Raw genomic sequence first — 21,267 nt, forward strand, 5'->3', positions numbered from 1 at the left:
TGACTCTGACTCAAGGACGACGTGTCTCTGACTTAATGTTATTGCGATTCTGGCATCAGATCAGAGTGACTCTCGCCACGGGCCAGTGAATTTGGATCAAGGCCAGTGTGACTCCGAGCCAAGAACAACGTGACTTTACCACCAGGTCAGCGTGATGTGCCCTAACAGCCATTAATTCCTCAACTAAACCCAATCATGAACAATCATTCATAACCCACAGGAAATCAAAATCATTCCTTTAAGAAACTATCAAATCTCCTATTTTTTTCGATAAGACAAGACCTAATAAAGTGCGGGAAATCCGCAAATATCAATTGATAAACACGTGAAGTTTATAAAACGGCAAATCTGAAGATTTTTTGAGTATTTTTATTCATTTCCTCTTCTTTTATTTGTATTGTTTTGTGTTTTTTTCTTCTCTCAGATAAGAATTAAATGTCAAACTGAATGTCAATTCTGTTGTTGTTTTAAAACTGCTATAAAGACTTTTGAGTGTCGTGTGCACAAATTGGGGATTGAATTTGATCGGTTTTTGGATGAAAATTGGGAAAATCGGGTGGTTAATATAAGGATGCCGTAAGTATAGCTCGGTGCTGGAATTAGTTTTGAATCCTGGACCATCTTAGAGTCTGGGATGGAAGGGTCATGATGGCAGGATCCGACCTGCCACAGGATTTTGGATCGATTAACCGATTTGATCTAAATTGTTCCAAAAATCTCATTTTTGGTTCAGTATCAACTTAACGCAAAACATTCAACAATCCATTTTTAATGCTCAATGTTTTCTTCTTATTCTTCATATTAATCACATGCTTACTAATGCGTGTCTGTTTTTTTTATTCTATCTTCTTATTTTTTTCGTATTAAACATCGTCGGAGGTTTAAATATGACTTTTAGCCAAGAGAACATTATCTGCCCGGGTAGCTCAGTTGGTAGAGCGTTGGACTTTTAATCCAACGGTCCAGGGTTCAAGTCCCTGCTCGGGCGCATTACTTTTTTGGTGAAAATTTTATTTTTTTTGTTTTTTTTAATTTTTTTTTTTTAAAAAAATTGAAAAAATTTTAAAAAAAGTTTGAAAATTTTGAAAATTTGTAAGAAATTTGAAAAAAAAAATAAAATAATTTAGAAAATTAAAAAATTCAAAAAACATTTTTAAATTTCAATAATTTAAAGAAATTCTAAAAAGTTTGATAAAAATTTTAAAACTTTTATTTTTAAAAAAAATTTAGAAACAAAAGAAAGATTTTAAATAATTTAAAAATGAAACAAAAATTGAAAATTTTAAAAAATTGAAAAAAAAATAGAGAAAAAAATAAACATTTAAAAATATTTAGAAAATTTGAAAAATGTTCAAAATTGAAATTAAATTTTAAATTTGCAGATTTTTTAAAAAAAAATTAAATGTTTTAATTTGTTCAAATTTTTTAAATTTTTTAAATTTTTTAAATTTTTTATATTTTTTTAAATCTTTTTAAATTTTTTAAATATTTTATTTTTTCTTTACTTTTTTTAAAATATTTCAATTTCTTTAAATTTTTTAATTTTTTTAAAATTTTCAAATTTTTAAAATTTTTTTTAAGATTTTTTTAATTTTTTCAATTTTTAATTAATTTAAAAATTAATTAATAAAACCTATTTTGGTTCTCAAAAAAACCTTAAAAAACATTATCAGCAATATCATCAAGATTAAGCATTAATTGAATTATTTCAAGTGCCAGTGCCAGCTACTATCAAAAAGGAAATTGTTTATCAATTAAGCACACAAATAAACACTTTTTTTGATAACTTTTTTTTCACAATTCACCCAAAAAATCCATCAAAATTTTCAGTTTAATTCCAAATTTCAAGCTTTATGCTTCACAAAAAATGAAGCTTCAATTTTTACTTTTACTGTCCAGTTGTGTGACTTTATGTCTCACAAATGTCATAAAAGTCCCCAAAACTACCCGCGAGGATCCACAAATATCCTGCAGATATCAGCCACCGACAGGCCTGTCCGGCTACACCTGCATCCTCGACATCCAAAATCCAAATGGCCACAATGACTTTACATCCATCGGTGGTGAGCATCTCGATGGATTTACCAATTTAGACGTCGAGCGACTGTACATCACCTTCCAAAATACCAGCAACATCCCGTCCATAATTTGTCTACAATTTCCAAATCTTTTGGACTTTATTATTGGATCAAGTCATGTCCGTGACCTTGATGACACGTCATTTGCTGGATGTGGTCGACTGGAGTTCCTGCTGGTGTCCGGCAATCAAGTCCAAAATTTACCACAAAATGTCTTTGCCCAAAATTCGAACCTTGAAGTTGCCATCCTGGACGACAACAGAATCGAACAAATCAGCAACAATGTCTTTGCAGGCACACGTGTCAGCTACGTCGATCTCGGCAAGAATCGACTGACATTCTTCAATCCAAGCTGGTTTAGTGGAGTTGAAGGTACACTGGAAGTGCTGCTTATTGACTACAATAATATTGTTGGATTCTCGTCGTATGTCTTCGATGCACTTGTGAATCTGCGGGAACTGGACATATCAGTCAATCCAGATACCGTCATTTACAGTCAAGCATTCTATGGACTTACCAACCTCCGTAGGCTGTACTTAAATGCACTGGAATTGACGACTGTTAATCCAGAATGGTTTAGTCCATTGACAGCCATTGAGAACATCCATTTGGCATACAATCAGATCCGTGACATCCCGGACAATACATTTGATGGCTTATCGACTTTACAGACATTGGATCTGTCGATGAATGACTTGGCATTCTTAAGATCGACAATTTTTGGAAGTTCCATTGCAAATATTCGGTTCCTGCATTTATCCTATAATAGACTTGTGGCACTTGATCAGCAGCTCCTTAACAATGCTGAGTCACTGATGTGGTTGCTGCTGTTGGGCAATGACTGCCTTAGTCGTAATTACTACAATGTGCCTGAAGAACGTGACGCAATGACCGAGGAACTCCAACAGTGCTTCACAAATTTCATTGGATCTGCTCGGTGCCTGTACTTTGGTATGCTTTGGTTCCCATACGAGTGTGTCCTGTACATTAACAATCCAGTTGGACATGATTTTGAGGTCATCGATGGCGATCACTTGCCAGGCTTTGTAGACAGTGATGTGCTTGTTGTTGAGGCTATTTATCAAAATACAAGGAACATCCCGGCTGTAATATGCAGGCAGTTCCCAAATCTTGAGGACATTTATATGGAAGAGAATCAAATTGAGGTCATTGAGGCTGAAACATTTGCAGCATGTGGCAATTTATGGCGTGTCATTTTGTCATTCAATAGAATCACAAGAGTTCCTGACCAGCTGTTCAGCAACAGTCCATTAATGACTATATTTGAGGCACATGTCAATCAGATCCAACAAATTGGAACTAATGCCTTTGCTGGGACACAAATTAGAACAATTGGACTTACGGACAATCAAATTAGTGACTTTAATCCACACATTTTTGATCCAATTGCTGGAACTTTACAGGAACTGTATATAAATTTGAATTTATTGACGTCACTTCCACCTGGTGCCTTTAACAGGCTGAATAATCTCGTTGAATTGGACTTGAGCAGCAATAACTTTAGGGACATTCCAGCTGATGCCTTTAGATACCTAACCAGACTTGATAGCTTGATACTCAACAACTGCAGCATCGAGACACTCAATCCGGAATGGTTTGCAAGCCTTAATGCCTTAACAGAACTAAGAATCGACAACAATCACATCCACAACATTCCCGACAACATCTTTACAGACATCCAGCAGCTGTCTGTATTCTCAATGGCTGGAAATCAGATCAGGAACATCCACGGAACATCATTTGGTAACTTAAGCAGTCTCATCTACTTTTTGGCACAAGACAATCGTGTCCGTGCCTTTGACAGTCAAATTTTTGATCAGTCACCAAACCTACGTGTGCTTAACATGGACGGCAACCTCTGTGCTGATGCCAATTACAATTCAGTCTACTACAATCGTGATTTGGTACGGACGGAAATGTCCAACTGCTTCCGCATGTTTGATGGATTTATTGAGTGTGCCTACTATGATGGATACTTTTACTATTGCAGCATGACAATACAGAATGTCCAAGGACGTAATGACTTTATGGAAATTACTGGCAATCATTATGAGGATTTAAGCAATAATGATGTGAGGATGGTTGATGCTGAAGTACAGGATACGAGGAACATTCCGTCCATAATTTGCCGGCAATTCCCTAATATGGATGAGCTGTTCATCCAGGACAGTCATGTCCAGGTCATCAATGAGCAGTCATTTGAGGAATGCAGGAATTTGGGATTTTTGAACCTTAATGGCAATGAAATCACAACCGTGCCTGACTTTACATTTGTTAATAATCCAAATATATTCACAATGGAACTGTACAACAACTTGATATCCACAATTGAGCCAAATGCATTTGCTGGACTTGAAATGGAATTACTTGACTTGGAAAAGAATCTGTTGACGTCAATCGATGGACGATGGTTTGAGCCGTCCAAGGAATACCTGACCTACATCTACATGCCAGCTAATCGACTACAAGACATTCCTGAAGATGCATTTGCAAGCCTTAATAATCTCATGTCATTGGATCTTGGTATTAATCCTGGAATTAACTTGCCATCGGGTGTCTTTCAACCACTTCGTGGAAGTCTACAGAGATTGTTCCTTGATGAATGTGATATTAGTGAAATTAATCCGTTGTGGTTTGAAGGACTTCAGGAACTGAGGCTTTTGATGTTAAATGAGAATCAAATTGATAATTTGCAGCCGGGTGTTTTTGAGTGAGTAGTGATTTTAATGTGATTTATGTGGGATGATGCTAGACTTGGGGCCGTTCACTAATTACGTAACGTGAGCTATTGACTTACTGTCCAATCCTCTTCCTTGTTATCTTCATGGAAAGTCATTTCCTTGTTTAAAGTGTATCAGAATCTCATCCCAACCCAATCCCCTAAGAGCGTTACGTAACAGCTAAATGACCCCTTTAATAAGCACATGGCAGTCAGTCCACAACCAATTAGACATCTATTCAGCGTAAATAAAGACTAGAGTGACCCCGACTCCTAGATTCTGACTATACTCGACTCCAAATGGACTCCAGTGAGGTACGAACGACACTAGAGTCAGAACTGCAATGACATCCAGACTACACTGAATTCCAGACTACATTTGAGTCCAGTCTACACTGGAGTCGGACTACACTGGAATCTGACTTAAATTAACTTACATCTTAATTCCTTGGCTGGAGCGAACAAGGGCCCATTGTCGCGCGTTGGGAATGTCTGAAGATAGCTCTATCCTTTGAAACCAGTTCTGCCAGTTCGGGATATTAAGGACTCTAACGTCCTGTTCATTCTATTGCCATCCACAAAACCTACAATCCAGACTAAAATTTGAATTCGGACCATTTTGGAATTCGGACTACATTGAAGTCTGAATTATACAGTAGTCCTTACAACACTGAAGTCACACTACAGTAGAGTCGAACTCCAAAATGTCCAAAAGTCGTTCTGCCAACTCTGAATTCTATTCCATTTTCTGATCACATTCCTTTAACAAAAAATTCCAATTATTTTTTAATTGTTTAACCCTTTAAATTTGATAACAATTTTTTTCCAAAAATAAAACAATCGAAGGTAATCTGATAAAGAAAAAAAATTCGATTTCATAAGCTATGGGAAAATTCCCAAGATTATAAGTAGTTGTCCTAATATACAACAGGAAATAATACATTATTCAATATGTTGGGGATGTTTGGAAGTTATGTAACGCTAAAATTAGGTCTCGCACTCTCTACTGCCGCGGTGTGCAATCTACTATTTTTTGCAACACACCTTGATGGGAAGCTTTGACCAAAATCGCACAGGACATAAGGTTCATGGTATTCCAAGTCGATTTTCAGAGCTCGAAGTTGACTCGAATTTTGCATGGAAAAGTCGACTCAAGTCAACTCGTCTTCGTACAAAATCCAGACGTATCCATAGTCCAAGTCAGTTTTGAGTCCCACATTTTTGACGATTCTCATATTGACTGCCACTGCCCTAGCGCATTATTTTGGACCAAAATCATGAGCCAAATCTGAACCTCGCAGCAATATTGCCTCGATCCCCATCCTAATTACTACATAATTCCCAAACATTCCCTAGCATTCCTTATCAACACAGCCTATTTATCACCTGTTCAATTCAAGTGATTGTTTTATGAGAAAATCGTGGAATTGTGATTTAAAATCACTTTGTTTACTATGTTTAAAACGTGATTAGAGTTGTCTGAGTTGTACAAAAAAAAAAAAAATAGAAATGGTTGCTACTTGATAGCAATTCTTATAATACACGTGATTGGTTTTGATTGGGTCTTGATTAATCAAATCTGTAGTCTGAAATAGGACAAGTTGGGTACTTACTTACTTGCTTATTTGGTTACTTCCTTCGCTGGTTGTACAGATCATCACAATTGATGATGAGACCATGATGAGACCGTGATGACCATGAACTTTCTCAGATGGCGAATAAAGCTGGCTCAATCGCTGGCTATTGTTGAGCAATTGCCAATATCAAGTACAATTCTGTCTCTATCAATAGCTTCATTCCAAGAGTTCTTTGTCTTGTTAGCAGTACAAGTTGACTAATCGATCTTAAATCCGGCACCAGAGTTACATGACTCTGACTTAACCACGTCTATGTAACTCTGACAAGGTGCTGGATTCAGTTTAAATCCTGGGCACCATCACAAAGTCACGTTGATCACGTCAGAATCCAACCGAATCAGACAACATGCCAGTGTCAAACTGGTCTGGACCCGGAATTCGGATTGATTACTCGATTAGCTCTGACTAAGTTCTTTGGACAGTACTTAAAAGCAGAGATGATAGGACTTCTGGAGACGGAATTCCAAAGTTTAAGTCAAGTAAAGTCTCGAATTGAACTCTGCAGTAAAACTCCAAATTGAAGTCATTCCAGCTCTGCTTCAAAATGCCTCTACATCATCTGACCAAACTCAATCATATCTATTCATTTAAATCCTTCCTATTCAATCTAAATACCTTAATTATTTCCCTTCTATTTTTTTAGCAACCTCCCAAACCTCTTCACCATAGATGTTGGACTTAATCGTCTCACAATGGTTCATTCTGACTCATTTGGAAGTACACTGTCTGTCTTAACAAACTACTACAATGACGGCAACCCAACCACCTCAATTGATCCAGACTTTTTCGATCGTGCTGTTAATCTCAACTACTTGCTTGTAAGGAACAACGAGTGCATTAATCGCAACTTTTATGGAATTTTAATGAATCGTGAAAATGTTCGTGTTGAGTTGGCTGACTGCTTTGATGGATTCTCCATTCGTGATCCACTGAGATGTGTTTTGAGTCTAGGACCTGATGACACATTTGAGTGCTTGATGACAGCACATAATCCAAGTGGACATGATGACTATGAGTGGATTTTACAGCCTGATGGAAACTTAAATGCTGATGTTGGACTTGTTCAAGCTACAGGACAGAATTCGAGGATCATCCCAAGAATCATCTGCGACCAGTACCCAAACCTACATTTTATGTCCTTTATCAACTCAAGAGTTCAACGACTGACACCTGGTGCCTTTGAGAACTGCCAAAATTTGGACACAATTAGACTGGATTACAATCTCATCACGACAGTTCCGTCCGGAATATTCAACAATAATCCACGACTACGTGAAGTTGTGTTTATGGCCAACAGGATTCACACAATTGCTGACAATGCCTTTACTGGATCAGTTTTAGCGACTTTATATCTCGGCAGTAATCGACTCACGACAATCAACAGGAACATGCTGAATGGAATTGAAGGAACTTTGGAGACTCTTCGGCTGTACCTTAATAATTTACGTGACTTGCCTGAAAATTCATTCGACGGTCTTCAGAACCTTCAACTTTTGGATCTTGGCATTAATACACAGATCAGCCTGCCAGCCAACATCTTCCAGTCGTTGAGGAACCTCCGAATTTTGTACCTTGACAGTGCAGGAATTGAGGCTGTACATCCAAATTGGTTTACAGCACTTGAAAGCCTTACCGAACTTGACATTTACAGGAACAACATTCGTGTACTTCCGGATAATGTTTTTGCTAACATGACGTCACTGCTGACGCTGCTTATCAACCTTAATCCAATTGAAACTCTTAGTTCCAACATTTTTGGCGATAATATCCGAAATGTCCAATTTATTAATGCTGTTGGATGTAGGATTAGTGCCATTGATGAGCGTCTTATTGATGATTCTGATAATTTGGATATCCTGTACCTTTATGACAATGTCTGTACGTCCAGTAACTTCTATAATGTCTTTAATCATCGCGATGAGGTTAAGGAACGTCTGCAGCACTGCTTTGGTAACTTTAGAGGATCAATTGACTGTCATTATAGCCGGAATGCATTGCAGGAGTATCAATGCATGATGTTGATCAATAACATTGCTGGACATAATCAATTCACAGAGATTCCAGGTGAACATGAAGCTAATGCCAATGACAATGATGTCCTGGCTGTCCAGACAATCTATCAACGGACCAGAAACATTCCGTCCATAATTTGTGATCAATTTACGAATTTAATTGAAATTTTCATTGAGGACAGTGAGATTGAGTGGATTACTGTCAGTAATTGCCCGAATCTGCAGATCCTGACACTTGCTTACAATCGAATTTCATCAATTGAGGCTGGAACTTTTGCCAATAATCCACGACTTCAATTCATTGACCTTCATTCCAATAGAATTGCGACAATTGCTGACGATGCCTTTGCTGGAACTGTCCTGTCGTCATTGTATTTGGGATTGAATCCATTGAGGACATTCAATCCAGCCTGGACATCCTCAATTAGTGAAACATTAAAGGATCTACGACTTTATGACAGTCAATTGACATCTGTTCCTGAATCAGCATTCAGCAGCCTTTCAGCACTTGAGTATCTGGACATTGGACTTAATCTGAACATCCGCATCCCTGCCAATGCCTTCAGCAACCTCGTGAACCTTCAAAGCTTATTCATTGACTTTAATGGACTTCGTACAATTCATCCTGAATGGTTTGCGAATCTTCCAGCACTTCGGGATCTTCATTTGAACAGCAATAACCTTAGAGCACTTCCAGCTGGTTCCTTTAACAATTTAAACATCACTTACTTCTCCGTACGTGGCAATAGACTTGCTGAAATTAATTCAAATTCATTTGGTGACTCGCTGCATACAATAAGCAGCTTTTATGCCATTGACAATGAAATTAATGCAATTGATCGGGAATTTTTTGATCAGGCATTAAGTTTGGAGTTGCTGTATTTGTTACATAATGTTTGTGTTGATCATAATTTTAGGGAAGTTGTTGGTAATCGGGGATTTGTTATTGAGGAATTGAGACAATGTTTTGATAATTTTGGTAGTTCTTAGGGGGTGGTATTGGAGTTCTGATTGTCGGGATTTGAATGATTTTATTGAAAAAAATTGTATTATATTTTTGTATTAAAAATGAAATAAAAATTGATAAATTTATATACGAAATAAATTAAAATTATTGTTGATATTAAGCAGTGGAGTTGAAACTGGAAGAAGTTATCTAAAGACAGAACCAGCTGCAATTCCATTCCGACGAATTATTAATGCTGCAATGGAGGAGAAGGAGGCACAACAACAAAAGAAGTTAGCAGAAGTAGCCGTTATAGCCCGGAACTGAGACCTGCTCAAAAGCTTTATCAACGCCTTACAATTCACAGTGGATCAATAGGAACCAATCATCATCATCATCATCAATGGGCTCCCGTGCGCCGTCGCCAAGGAAGTAAGTGAGTAAGGTGTATTTAGGGATGAGGCTGCTGAGCGTACTGTCCTTAATATACCTGGAAAGTCTTAGATCCTTGAAATTTCTGTCAATGCTACATGAGCAACGTTATATTTCGACACTCCTTCAAGGTAAGTCTTGATCAAAATTGCATGCCGAATGTGGCTTTAATCGAGGCTTTCATGACAGATCCTGACTTTACTGTCATGCTGTGAATGTCTCATGCTCCATTACTGACTACACAATAGTAGCCAACAAAATAGTGGCCAACAAAAAATTAGCCAAATAGACATTACAAAGGTTGCCAACAATTGATATAAACAAAGCAAAACCAGGTAGGTTAATAGTTTCTCAATTATTTGTTTGCAAAACTGTTTCAGGTTGACATATTTCAAAACTTTTCAGATTTTTAGAAAATCTTAGTATAAAAACAAAGATTTTTGGATTTAATTGCATCATTCAGTCAGTTCTATAAATACAAAACAATTCATCTTCATTCAAAAATTGAAATTTTTGAAGCATTTTAGTTGAAAATTAATTTAAATGATCAAAAGGGATCAAAAATAATTAATAAGGAGACAATATTCAATATAAAGTCATTAAAATTTGCTTTAATTCATTTAATTAAATTATAAAAAACTACATTTTTGCAAGAAAAATAGCAAGTAAGTTTGGAAAACTACAAATTTGTTAGAAGAACTGCAAATTAGTTTAAAAGCTATCAAATTCAATTTTAAAACCATCAAAATTTGCTATTGTTAAGCATAAACTTTAACGAAATACATCAAAATCAACAAAAAACATTAAATTCATCCGAAGACATAATAAATCCACCTAAAATCAGCTTGAAAACATCAAAATCAAACTAGAAGAATCTATAAAACATACCAAAAGCATAATTGACTAACCGGTAAACTCAAAAAACATTAACAATTTATCAATTCCAAATCCAAAACATTCACAAAACATCAAATTCAAATCAAAAACATTGACAAAACATCAATATTAAATCATAAACATTCACACATCGTCAATTTTACATCACAAAACATCAATATAAAATCAAAAACATCAAGAAAACATTGCAATTAAACCAAAAACATTCCATAAAACATCATAAACCATCCACAACATATCAAATCCAACCAAAAACATCAAAAACAAACCATAACACATCATAAACATTAAGAAAACACTAGAAGCAAACCACAATCAATCAACAACTCCATAAAAATGGAATCAAATTCACAAAAACTAAAAATTTCATCAATTGAAAGTGGAATTACCACATCAGATAAAGTCACCGAACCCATACCGTCCACAAAATCACCCGAAGTCAACGGACAATCACAAAATAATGCCAAAATTCCATCAGAAAACATCCAAAAATCACTTTTTAATTTAGAATCTCAATTAAAAGAGGCCAGACAGGAACGAGAGGAAGCGATGGAAGATCGCGACCGTCTTTTTAAGATCCTCGAACGTCGCAGCATGGAAATTGAGCGTCTCGAAGCTGATTCCAAGACAATGAGACAGCAACTTCAAGCATCAATCAATGCCAAATGTGAAGCAGTTAGGAAGTATGAGGAAGTACAGCATAAAATGACTGAAATTGAGTTTAAAGAGAAGCGACTCGACCAGGAACGAATCCTGTCCCAAAACCAGCTCGAAATGATGTCAAATGACTTGACCCGAAACATCCACGAACTCCAGCAGTGCCGAAAGGAATCAACAATGAGAATTATGATGCTGGAAAGTAAGCTGCACGAAAAGTCAACGGAACTAAAAATGTCAACAATGAACGAAGCACAGCTTAGAGAATCCAATGAGATGCTCACGTCCAAAGTCGATGAAATGTCAAAGGAAATTTTAAAGCTTAACGAGGACTTTACAGCCTCAATTAAAAAATATCAGCATGAGCTGTCCTCAAAATCGCGTCTTGTTGAGCTCTTCAAGGAAAAGTCCGAGGATGCTGTGACTGTCCAGAAGGAAGTAACATCTGTCGTGGCTGAATTGCGTGCATCATTAAAGGAAGCAACTGATGAGTACGGACTGCTGGAGACAAAAATGAAGCAAAAAGACATTGAGCATCAACATGAGGTGGAGGAACTGACGAAACTCATTGAGGACCTTAAGCATGAACTTCAAAATGGCAATGAGCTGCTCGAGGCTGCAAAGAGGGAAAATTTGGAAATTGCTGTTGAAAAGTTATGTCCATCAGCTGTGCCTAATCAGAAGCTATCCAAGTCCGGTCACTCAATTACTCAAGTCTACTCAATGTATGTCAATGCCAGTGAGGATCTGGACGTGCTTAATATGGAGCATGAGAAGCTTAAGGAGACATTCACAGCTGTCGTACAAGAAATTGAGGAAAAAGCACCAGAAATACAAAAATGTCAAGTTGAATTGAGGAAGTTACGTGATGCATACCAAATCCTTAGTGCTGACTATCGTGCCTTAAAAGATGACAAAATTATTGCCGATGGTAAGGTTGAAATGTTAATGTCGGAAGTCAGTAAAGTCACGAAAAAGTTCAAGGACATGCAGCGGGAAAATAAAGATTTAAGTGCTCAAGTTTGTCAGCTCCTGCACGTGATTGACGGCAAGCCAATGATGCGTAAAGTCGGCAATAACTTTGTCGGTGAGAATTACGTGACATTTAATAATGTTGAGGAGCTACAGGCTAACAATATGAAGCTTGTCGCATTGGTCCATGAGCTGTCGGACGCAATTAGCCAAATTGAGTCAGGAACAAAGGTTAGTGACGATGTTGATGACAATTTAAAGATCACAGCTGTCGAGTCAAAGCCAATTCAGGCTGAGAAGCTAGAAACATCAGTCATAGACAGCAAGGAGTACATGGAAGTGACCCAAAAGCTCCAAAAGTCCGAACAAGACTTGAACATCCTCAAAACCCAACAAATTGAGGCTCTCGCAAAGAGCAATGCAACCATTGAGCAGCTGACCATCCAACTCGATCAAATCAAGTCACAACTGTCCGAGACATCCAGCACCAACTACAAATTATGTGCTGAAGTTGAGCACAAAGAAGCACAGCTGAAAATCCAGCAAAAGAACTTTGACATGACCAAGAGAAAGCTCCAAAGTTTAGAGGATAAAATGAAGAATTCAGGCACAACAGCAGCCAAACTTGAAGTCTCACTGGCTCACTTACGTGACGAGCTTCAGTCATGCTCCTCAAAATTAAGCCGGTCCGAAATGTCAATTGCCAATTTAACAAAAGAAAATAAAAATTTAATAAAATTAGAAGCACAACTCAGGACTGAAAATGAAATGTACAAGAAGCACCAACAGCTTCATAGTCAAATGATGTCCAGCCTCGAGTCAATTAAGGCGACTGTCGAGCGTCAAGAAAGCGAAAAAAGCTCAACAAAAATGGCTGAAAAAATGAATGAAATGAGTCAAAAGTGTGAGGAACTCCAACAGCAGGCTCGCAATTTTAAGGACTTTGAGACGCAAGCAAATGCCACAATTGAGGAGCTTGAAGGTGAATTACAGCGCGTACAGGATGAGCTGCTGATGGCAAATGAGGAAATTGACAAAAAGTCAAAGAAAATTGTGGAAATTTCAATGAAAATTTTAACAAATGATGAGGAATGTCAATCAGATCCGGAAAGTGACACGGAACTAGGAAAATTAAAGGAAAATGTGACACAATTAAGGAAGATTGGTAAGCGTTATAAGGATCAATATTTGACATTAAAGGATGACTATGACAGCATCAAGTCTGAAAATGACAAATTAACAGCACAAATTGAGGACGAAAGTCGAAAATTAAATGAAAGTATGGATAAGGAAATGTCAACAAAAGTATTACTTGGTAAGGCACGAAGTTTAATCACAAAGCTGAATGATGAGAATGAGGAATTGAAGCATAAAATCGAGGAAATTGAGAAAAAGTCACTTCCAAAAGAGTCACAAAGTGACAAGTCATCGACTGAACTTCCGGAAGCTCAGATTGAGGCATCTGAAGGTCAAGATCAACAGATGGAACCAATAAAAGCAGAGGAACCAAAGTCAATGTCTCAAAAGCGACAACGTGATGATAAAAATGATAAAAATGAAGCTACAAATGAATCAGAAACGGAAGTGACAGAAAAACGCGCTAAAATTGAACAAGTTCCACTCAAGGCACCTGAAACATCCAAAATAGAAGAACCTGCAACAGCTGAAATGGAAGTAGAAAAGTATGCTGACAATCAAGACGAGAAAATTCAAGAAAATTCATTAAAAAATGAAAATTTGGACGAAAATTTAGCTGCGGAAGTGAAAATTGACGAAGATCAGCATGCAGTTGAAGTCACGAATGATGAAAAGACAGGACATGAAGTCGTGGCTGAAAATTGTGATGTAATTACAATAGAATAAAATTATTAACAAAATATTCAATAAAAATTTATTAAATTTTATCAAAAAAATTGTTTATAATTGATTAATATATGGAATATTTAGTATATTGATGCTGTTTACAGCGGTAATTGGATATAAATTTAATCATAAAGTGCTTTAAATTCAGCTTCACTAAAAACTTTCTTTGCTAAATCTACAAATGGTTGAAGTCTTGTCCGATAATCATCGTGTCGAAATCTCTTAAAAACCGTTTCATTTTTCTCTTTACTTCTAGCAGCCAAAAACTTACGAAGTCCATCGACATTTTCTACAGATATTTCCTCAATAAACTCTGTGACTTTTGATGGGTATTGACTATTATGAACTGCATTGAAAATCAAAGTTTCACCATTTTTGTTTAAAGTCATAAACATTTCTTGAATTTCATCAACTGAGAAGGTTTCCATGATTATCTTTTTGTAGAGTAGAAATGTTTCCAAAAATAATATCCTCTCCATATCCAGTCCAATGTTGAAATTTCATCATATGAAGTCAGCAGAATTTTCCGCTGATCTTGGCTCAAGTATTTTTTGACGAAAATCCAAAGTTCCTCAATTGATTTCGGATATTCAAGATATCTTACATTAAAAGTTAAGAATGTGTCGTTATTATTCCAATCTCTTTGCATCAAAAGGTTTACGATTTCATCTTCGTTGAGGTATTTTTCAATAAATATTAAGAAATATTTCACAATATTTTCATCTGGTAAATTCATCGTAAACAATAGGTATTGATCCAGCAATACGGTTTTTAATTGAGCGATGCTTAACTTTGTCTCAGCTAATTCCCAAAATGTTGTTAATTCTTTTAATAAAAATGGTTTAAAATAATTGACTTGTTGTAAATGTACAGAAAAAAACTCATAATATTCAGGCTGAGAGAAATTTTTGGATATTATGAATTCGATGAAATCTGTCTCGTTTTTTATGTCATTTAAGATTGGTTGAATTGGTTGAAATGAATGTGAAATCTTCGTGACATTTGCTACATAATTGACATATTCCTGATCATGTCTTTTGTTCCATAAAATGTATAAAATATTAATAGTTTGATATTTTCCTTCAAAAACTTTTTTTGATCTTCTGCATCGAAATTTTGCTCAACTACTTCTGTCAGTTCTTTCAAATCCTTTATAGATGTAAATTTGTTAATATATTTATGAAATAATGTCCAATTGTTCCCAACTTTCCACAAAATTTTAAGAATGTTTTGATCTTTTTTGAAAAATTTTGTCAGACTTATAATATGAGAGTATTCAGATAAGTCATTAAACTCATTTTGAATCAGAGAACTGATTTCCTCATTAAATGAGTTATCTGTGACTTCAGCATATGCTTCAGTAAATCCAATAATAAAATCAACAATCACATTATAAGATGGTGAATTGTTCATAATGTCGATTAAAAACCAAAGTCTTAATCGAGCTTCATCCCGACTCACTTTTCCGTACTGCAGGTTCCACACCTTATCATAAAAATATTGTGCGATGAAAAATTCCATCAATGTTCGATGATCGAAATTTAAATTTCCATTCTGTTCTGGGAATAAAATTCCGTATCTAGAAATCTCATCGTCCGTCCATTTAAGATTAAGCTTCATAATTCCAAGATTTTTGGGGTTAAATAAATATTTAGGATTTTCATAAAAATATTGTTCCAAAGAAAGTTTAACTGCAAAATGTTGATGAATTTCCCGAAACATTTCCTGTCTTTCAATTCGTTTTGTGTCATTTGTGACTACATCTCCTTTTTCTTGCTGAACAATATCGAACATTTGATTGATGTAAAGCTCAAAAAATGTATACAAATTTGTGGAATCATCAAGTGACTGTGACTGTGAATAAGACTTGCAGATCATATTTAGCATCAGTGGACTTTTGATCATGTCGTTGTCACTTCCTTCGTTTTCTAATCTTTCAATGAAAGTAATGATATTCTGCTTAGCTGTTGTGATGTTTTCGGCACTAAACTTCTCAGATTCCAGGAACTTTGTGATGAATTCCTTTTGATTTTCCAAACTAAATGGAGCTAATTTGTGCTCGCGTACATGAAACTTATTGATGACATTGTGCTTGAAACTTGGTCTTGTGGATATCCACTGGATGTTGTTTGTGGAATTGTAAATTAAATCAAATAGCCTCAATGATTCATTTAACGAATAAGGACTGATCTCGTCGAGTCCATCCCAAAAGAAAATTGACTGATTTGAAACAAATTTTTGACTGAAGACTTCCATTTCTGGTTTTGAGGTTAGATTGAAGATCTTTTGACTCAGGAATTCAGCAACATTTTGTGGAACTAAACCTTGATCTTCAATATTTGATCCCAAATAGCTGTGTAAGTCCTGAAATGCTGTAAAATGTTGCTTTAAATCGATGTATGAGACCCAACGTAATGGATAACTCTGCTTAAATTGCAAAGTCATTCTCCTGAATGTTGTTGACTTTCCACTTCCTGGTCCGTCAGTTAAAAGCACCAACTTGTTTTTACTTGAGACATAGTCGTTGTTATCAAAAACAGGTGTGATTTTTCGTGTTACATAAATTTTAGACTTTAAATGAACTTTATGTCCAATTTTCAGTCCTAAAACACGGAATTTGTGACTTTTGTATCCACTGTAAATCCTCTGTTCCAAATTATCTGCTGAATTTTCATAGTATAGTTCATAATAATCATATTGATCGATGTCCTGATGACTCATGACTGCATCAGGTGTTGTATTGGTTTTAAGGAAATACTCATTAGAGTCATAAACCTAGAAAATAAGAAGAAATTAGTATTTTATGATTATGTATCACGTTCTTTGATGTCCCAAGCAGCCCAAAGCAATTAAATAAAATATTTACATTACCTTAATCATATTCCCAATTTCATCAATAGACAGTGATTTACAGGATGTCAAGTTGCGTCCAAATAAGTCACCAAAAAGGACATTTTGACCTTGAAAATCGACAGTGGAATTGAAAATCTTAATTCGCAGTTCATCTGTTAAATTTCCACAGCTGTAAATTGGTTCCATTGGAACATAGGAAAGGAACCAAGTCAACCAAATGGAGAACGGAATTGTGAGAAATAAAAATGTTGATAAAATTGATAAAGTGAAGATTTGTTGCTTTTGTTTCTTGGTACGGTCCGCAAACTTTTGAATTTGTTCTTCTGCCTTGATTTCGATATTTGGAAGTGAATTTTCCATGTCAATTGCTGTGAATTTTTGAGAAAAATCAAAAAGTTGTGGAAAAATTCTTTGATTTTCTTTCAATTTTTCATCATTATTTGAATATTGAACAATCATTTGAGGAACTCGAACAATCAATTCAGCATGCTGATGATCATATGAATAATTTTGAAAGACTCTTTGAATTAGGATCTCATTATGTGCTCTAATCTGACACATGAATGCAATTGCATGAAATTTTTCCATTTTATCATCATCATGTGTACTGTAATAAGGACGACATTGATTGTTATAAACAAGATGAACAGCATAATGACATAATTCATGGATTAATGTCCCATAAGCTTCAAATTTCTTATTTGGATTAAAAAATCCTGAGCTGCAACATAAATGTGTCGAGTTGTGTGATAAATTCCTTTCGTATATTCATCAGCTGTTGGATTCAGGTACTGTACTGAGTCACGCTTAATATCGAAAATGATTTGAAAGTCATGCGATGCAGCAACAACTTTAAGAATTAATGATACAAATGGATGAATTTTGTTAAGGAATTCAAATGCTTTTAGGACACATTCATATTTCTTATCCTTATCCACATCCGGTATGTCATGTCCAACAAATGAATTTGCAGTTAAAATTATCAAATGTTTATCTGTCCAATTTTGGATATATTTTAAATTAATTCCACGCATATTTTCACGATGAACTGGATCAAGATTCTTGAAAATTTCATTGACATTCTCTTTTGGACCAATGAAGACATTTTTGGATAGAAGCAAATCATAAATTTCTAATTTTTCACATTTTGCAGCTTTTGCAGCTGCAGATTTATTCTTTTTTGTATAAAAATACTTTAAATTTGAATTTTGTTGTAAAATTTCTTTAATTTTTTCAACATTTTCATCTTTTATGAATTTATGAAGTTCCTCTGCACGACTTGCAAATGCATTCAACTCTTTTGTTGCTTTATCTTTATGGAATTTTGATGGATATACAGAATTGGCATTAAGTAACAAAAGGACAATGTTAAAATGCTCATTTTCCCATGCAAGATCAACAGCTGTTTTATTTGCAATCAAATTATTCAAATCAAATCCTTGTTTAAGGAAGAAATTGACTGAATTTTCATCTCCAAGTTCAGCAGCAAGCATGAGTAAATTAAAATCACGTTCATCAGCCAATCCAATTAAATTAAGTTGACAAATGTCACCAGATGATTTCAAAATACTCAAAATATCCAAACATATTCCTGAATGTCCATAAATTTTCATTGATTTTATCAAAAATTTCAATAAAAATTTCAAAATTTCATTTTCAAAATTAATTGAAAAAATTTTTCCATTTCCATATTTCCAAAAAATTTCACTTTTTTCCGGCTTTTCAAATAAAATTATTGAAAATATTTTCCTCAATTTTCCAAATATTTTCACAATATTTTTCCGATCTGTTCCGATATAATCTAATGGATCGATGATCTCAATATTCATTAAAAATCCTGAAGATTCTTCACTAAATTTATCAATAAACCAACTCTGCTCGAGCATTTCCAAAGCATTTTCATCTTTTGGGCACTTTTTGATGAAAATTCCTTCAACATTTCCAAATGAAAATTCATCTCGATTTACATTAAATTCAATTACAGTCACTCCATTCAATAATTCACTAATAACTGATGATAATTCACAATTAATTGACAAACTTGCTCTTTCAACATCACTTTCACTTATTATCGGTGCTGGTGGTGGACATGGCATTTCTATCGATGTATATGCTGATGATAAATCTACAAAATAATTTATTAAATTAGTTTAAATTACAAAATTGAGATTTTGGCGATTTGTACGATTTGATTTGATTAATTCAAATGTAATACATTCGTGGATGACAATGTGTCCCAAAAGCAGGCAATAGACATAACATCCAATGCATCACTCTGAACTTTTTTACATTATTAAGTCAATTAATTAAGTATTTTTAGGTTTAAATCAATTAATTGGATATAAAGTAATTAAATGTAGCTTGCAATAATAAAGAAAAGCTCCAAAAATGTGAATTATATCCACAAGAAGCAATAAGATTGCAGCATAAGGATTTAAATTATTTAATTAATTTAATTTACTTACTTTTTAATTCAATTTCGTTCATTTTCATTCAATTTTGTCACTTCACTTTTCAAACTTATCACTGAACACGATCAACGCACGAACGGAACTGACTATTTTTCAATTTTGACTTGATTTAAAGCTCTCTGAGTAGATTTTTTATCTTATAAGTTTGTGTGATGACTGAACGTGCTCTTAACTTCATTTACATTGGCTATAAAAGGACATCTGAATAAATCTGCAAATTATGTGACATAAAGTCAGGAAGAATGCATCGCAACTTGCATTTCTGACCCAATAATGACCATTTTACCGGCAATTCTTAAGTTCCTTAAAATTATTTGAGAGAAGATGACGAAAAGAGTGAAAAAAAAAATTAAATTAAATTGACTCAGATTCCTCAAAATCACATTTAGGTTGCGCTACAGTCACCTTGAAGTTGATCAGCGCTTCCCCGACATTTTCTTAGTACATTTTTGAATTATTTCTAATGATTCATCATCACACGCATTGTTATCAGTTCCATGTCCTGCAACATCATCGATATATGCTTAATATTAAATAAAATATCAACTTTCTCATCTTATAGCTAATCATAATCAGTTTGTGGATCAGTTTATAACCTTAAGACATTACCTTTCAATTAGCACAGATCAAGATCAACAGATGGAACCAATAAAGGCAGAGGAACCAAAGTCAATGTCTCAAAAGCGACAACGTGATGATAAAAATGAAGCTACAAATGAATCAGAAACGGAAGTGACTGAAAAACGCGCTAAAATTGAGCAAGTTCCACTTATGGCACCTGAAACATCCAAAATAGAAGAACCTGCAATAGCTGAAATGGAAGTAGAAAAGGATGCTGACAATAAAAACGAGAAAATTCAAGAAATTTCATCAGAAAATGAAAATTTGGACGAAAATTTAGCTGCGGAAGTGAAAATTGAAGAAGATCAGCATGCAGTTGAAGTCACGAATGATGAAAAGACAGGACATGAAGTCGTGGCTGAAAATTGTGATGTAATTACATTATTGCCTAAAAGATGACATCGCATTGATCAATAAACACCTAAAAAGAAGGAAAAAGGCACAGCAGAAGATAAAGCTAGGCATGAACATTGTCCTCAACTGCAGCTATTGTCTAGTAACATGATCCAGGTCATGTACATGATTATTCAGTCGATAAACATAACATATAATAATGACGAAGAGATTTAAGTCAGTGCCAATCGAGTATCACAGCCTATCAGCTCCATACAGCATGTAATAATCATAAAAGCATTCACACAAATCACGTTCTAGACAGAAGCAAGCCATGAGGTAGAAACACATGAAGTTTACATCCAGCAGTCGTCAAAACTAAGCACAAATATTCTGTCCATTGGAATTGACATTTTTAACAATATTCCGAATGACCTGCAAAACCTTTAGCCGATAACATCGTTCAAATGGACGTTGAAGTGTCATGTAAGGAATGAAATTTACATGTCTTGATAGTCCACAACAGCACATATATCAAGGATATTACAGATGATTCCTAAAATGAAAAAGAAATGACATGATTCTATCTAATATATAGTTATCATACCTTACGATAGCCAGTCAGCTGACTGGCTGACTGGCTGACTGGCTGACTGGCTGACTGGCTGACTGGCTGGTTGGGCGAAAGACGAGATCTCGGCAACTAGACATCGTAGAAAGCTCTAGTTTGAAGCATTAGCTCCGTTATTTGGGTT

General features: G+C 35.1%; 3 protein-coding genes and 1 non-coding gene across 4 annotated transcripts; all 4 read left to right on the forward strand.

The window, feature by feature from the left end:
• Positions 1-915: 915 nt before the first annotated feature.
• On the forward strand, positions 916-988 carry TRNAK-UUU (transfer RNA lysine (anticodon UUU)). Its single transcript has one exon. It is a non-coding gene; the product is annotated as a tRNA-Lys (tRNA).
• An 857-nt stretch (positions 989-1,845) lies between these two features.
• Positions 1,846-9,559, forward strand: LOC139091551 (chaoptin-like). The gene is made up of 2 exons (XM_070641687.1): positions 1,846-4,809; positions 7,099-9,559. Exons 1-2 carry the CDS (start codon positions 1,868-1,870, stop codon positions 9,455-9,457), a joined length of 5,301 nt encoding a protein of 1,766 aa, XP_070497788.1. The 5' UTR covers positions 1,846-1,867; the 3' UTR covers positions 9,458-9,559.
• A 1,488-nt stretch (positions 9,560-11,047) lies between these two features.
• LOC139089947 (nucleoprotein TPR-like) lies at positions 11,048-14,234 on the forward strand. The gene has a single exon (XM_070639607.1). It carries the CDS (start codon positions 11,079-11,081, stop codon positions 14,232-14,234), a length of 3,156 nt encoding a protein of 1,051 aa, XP_070495708.1. The 5' UTR covers positions 11,048-11,078.
• A 5,963-nt stretch (positions 14,235-20,197) lies between these two features.
• LOC139089955 (nucleolar protein 58-like) lies at positions 20,198-20,578 on the forward strand. The gene has a single exon (XM_070639621.1). It carries the CDS (start codon positions 20,198-20,200, stop codon positions 20,576-20,578), a length of 381 nt encoding a protein of 126 aa, XP_070495722.1.
• Positions 20,579-21,267: the final 689 nt, after the last annotated feature.

This window comes from Chironomus tepperi, unplaced genomic scaffold, assembly GCF_022539635.2.
Source record: "Chironomus tepperi strain 1889 unplaced genomic scaffold, CSIRO-AGI_Ctep_v1 contig_13, whole genome shotgun sequence".
In the NCBI taxonomy this organism is placed as follows: domain Eukaryota; kingdom Metazoa; phylum Arthropoda; class Insecta; order Diptera; family Chironomidae; genus Chironomus; species Chironomus tepperi.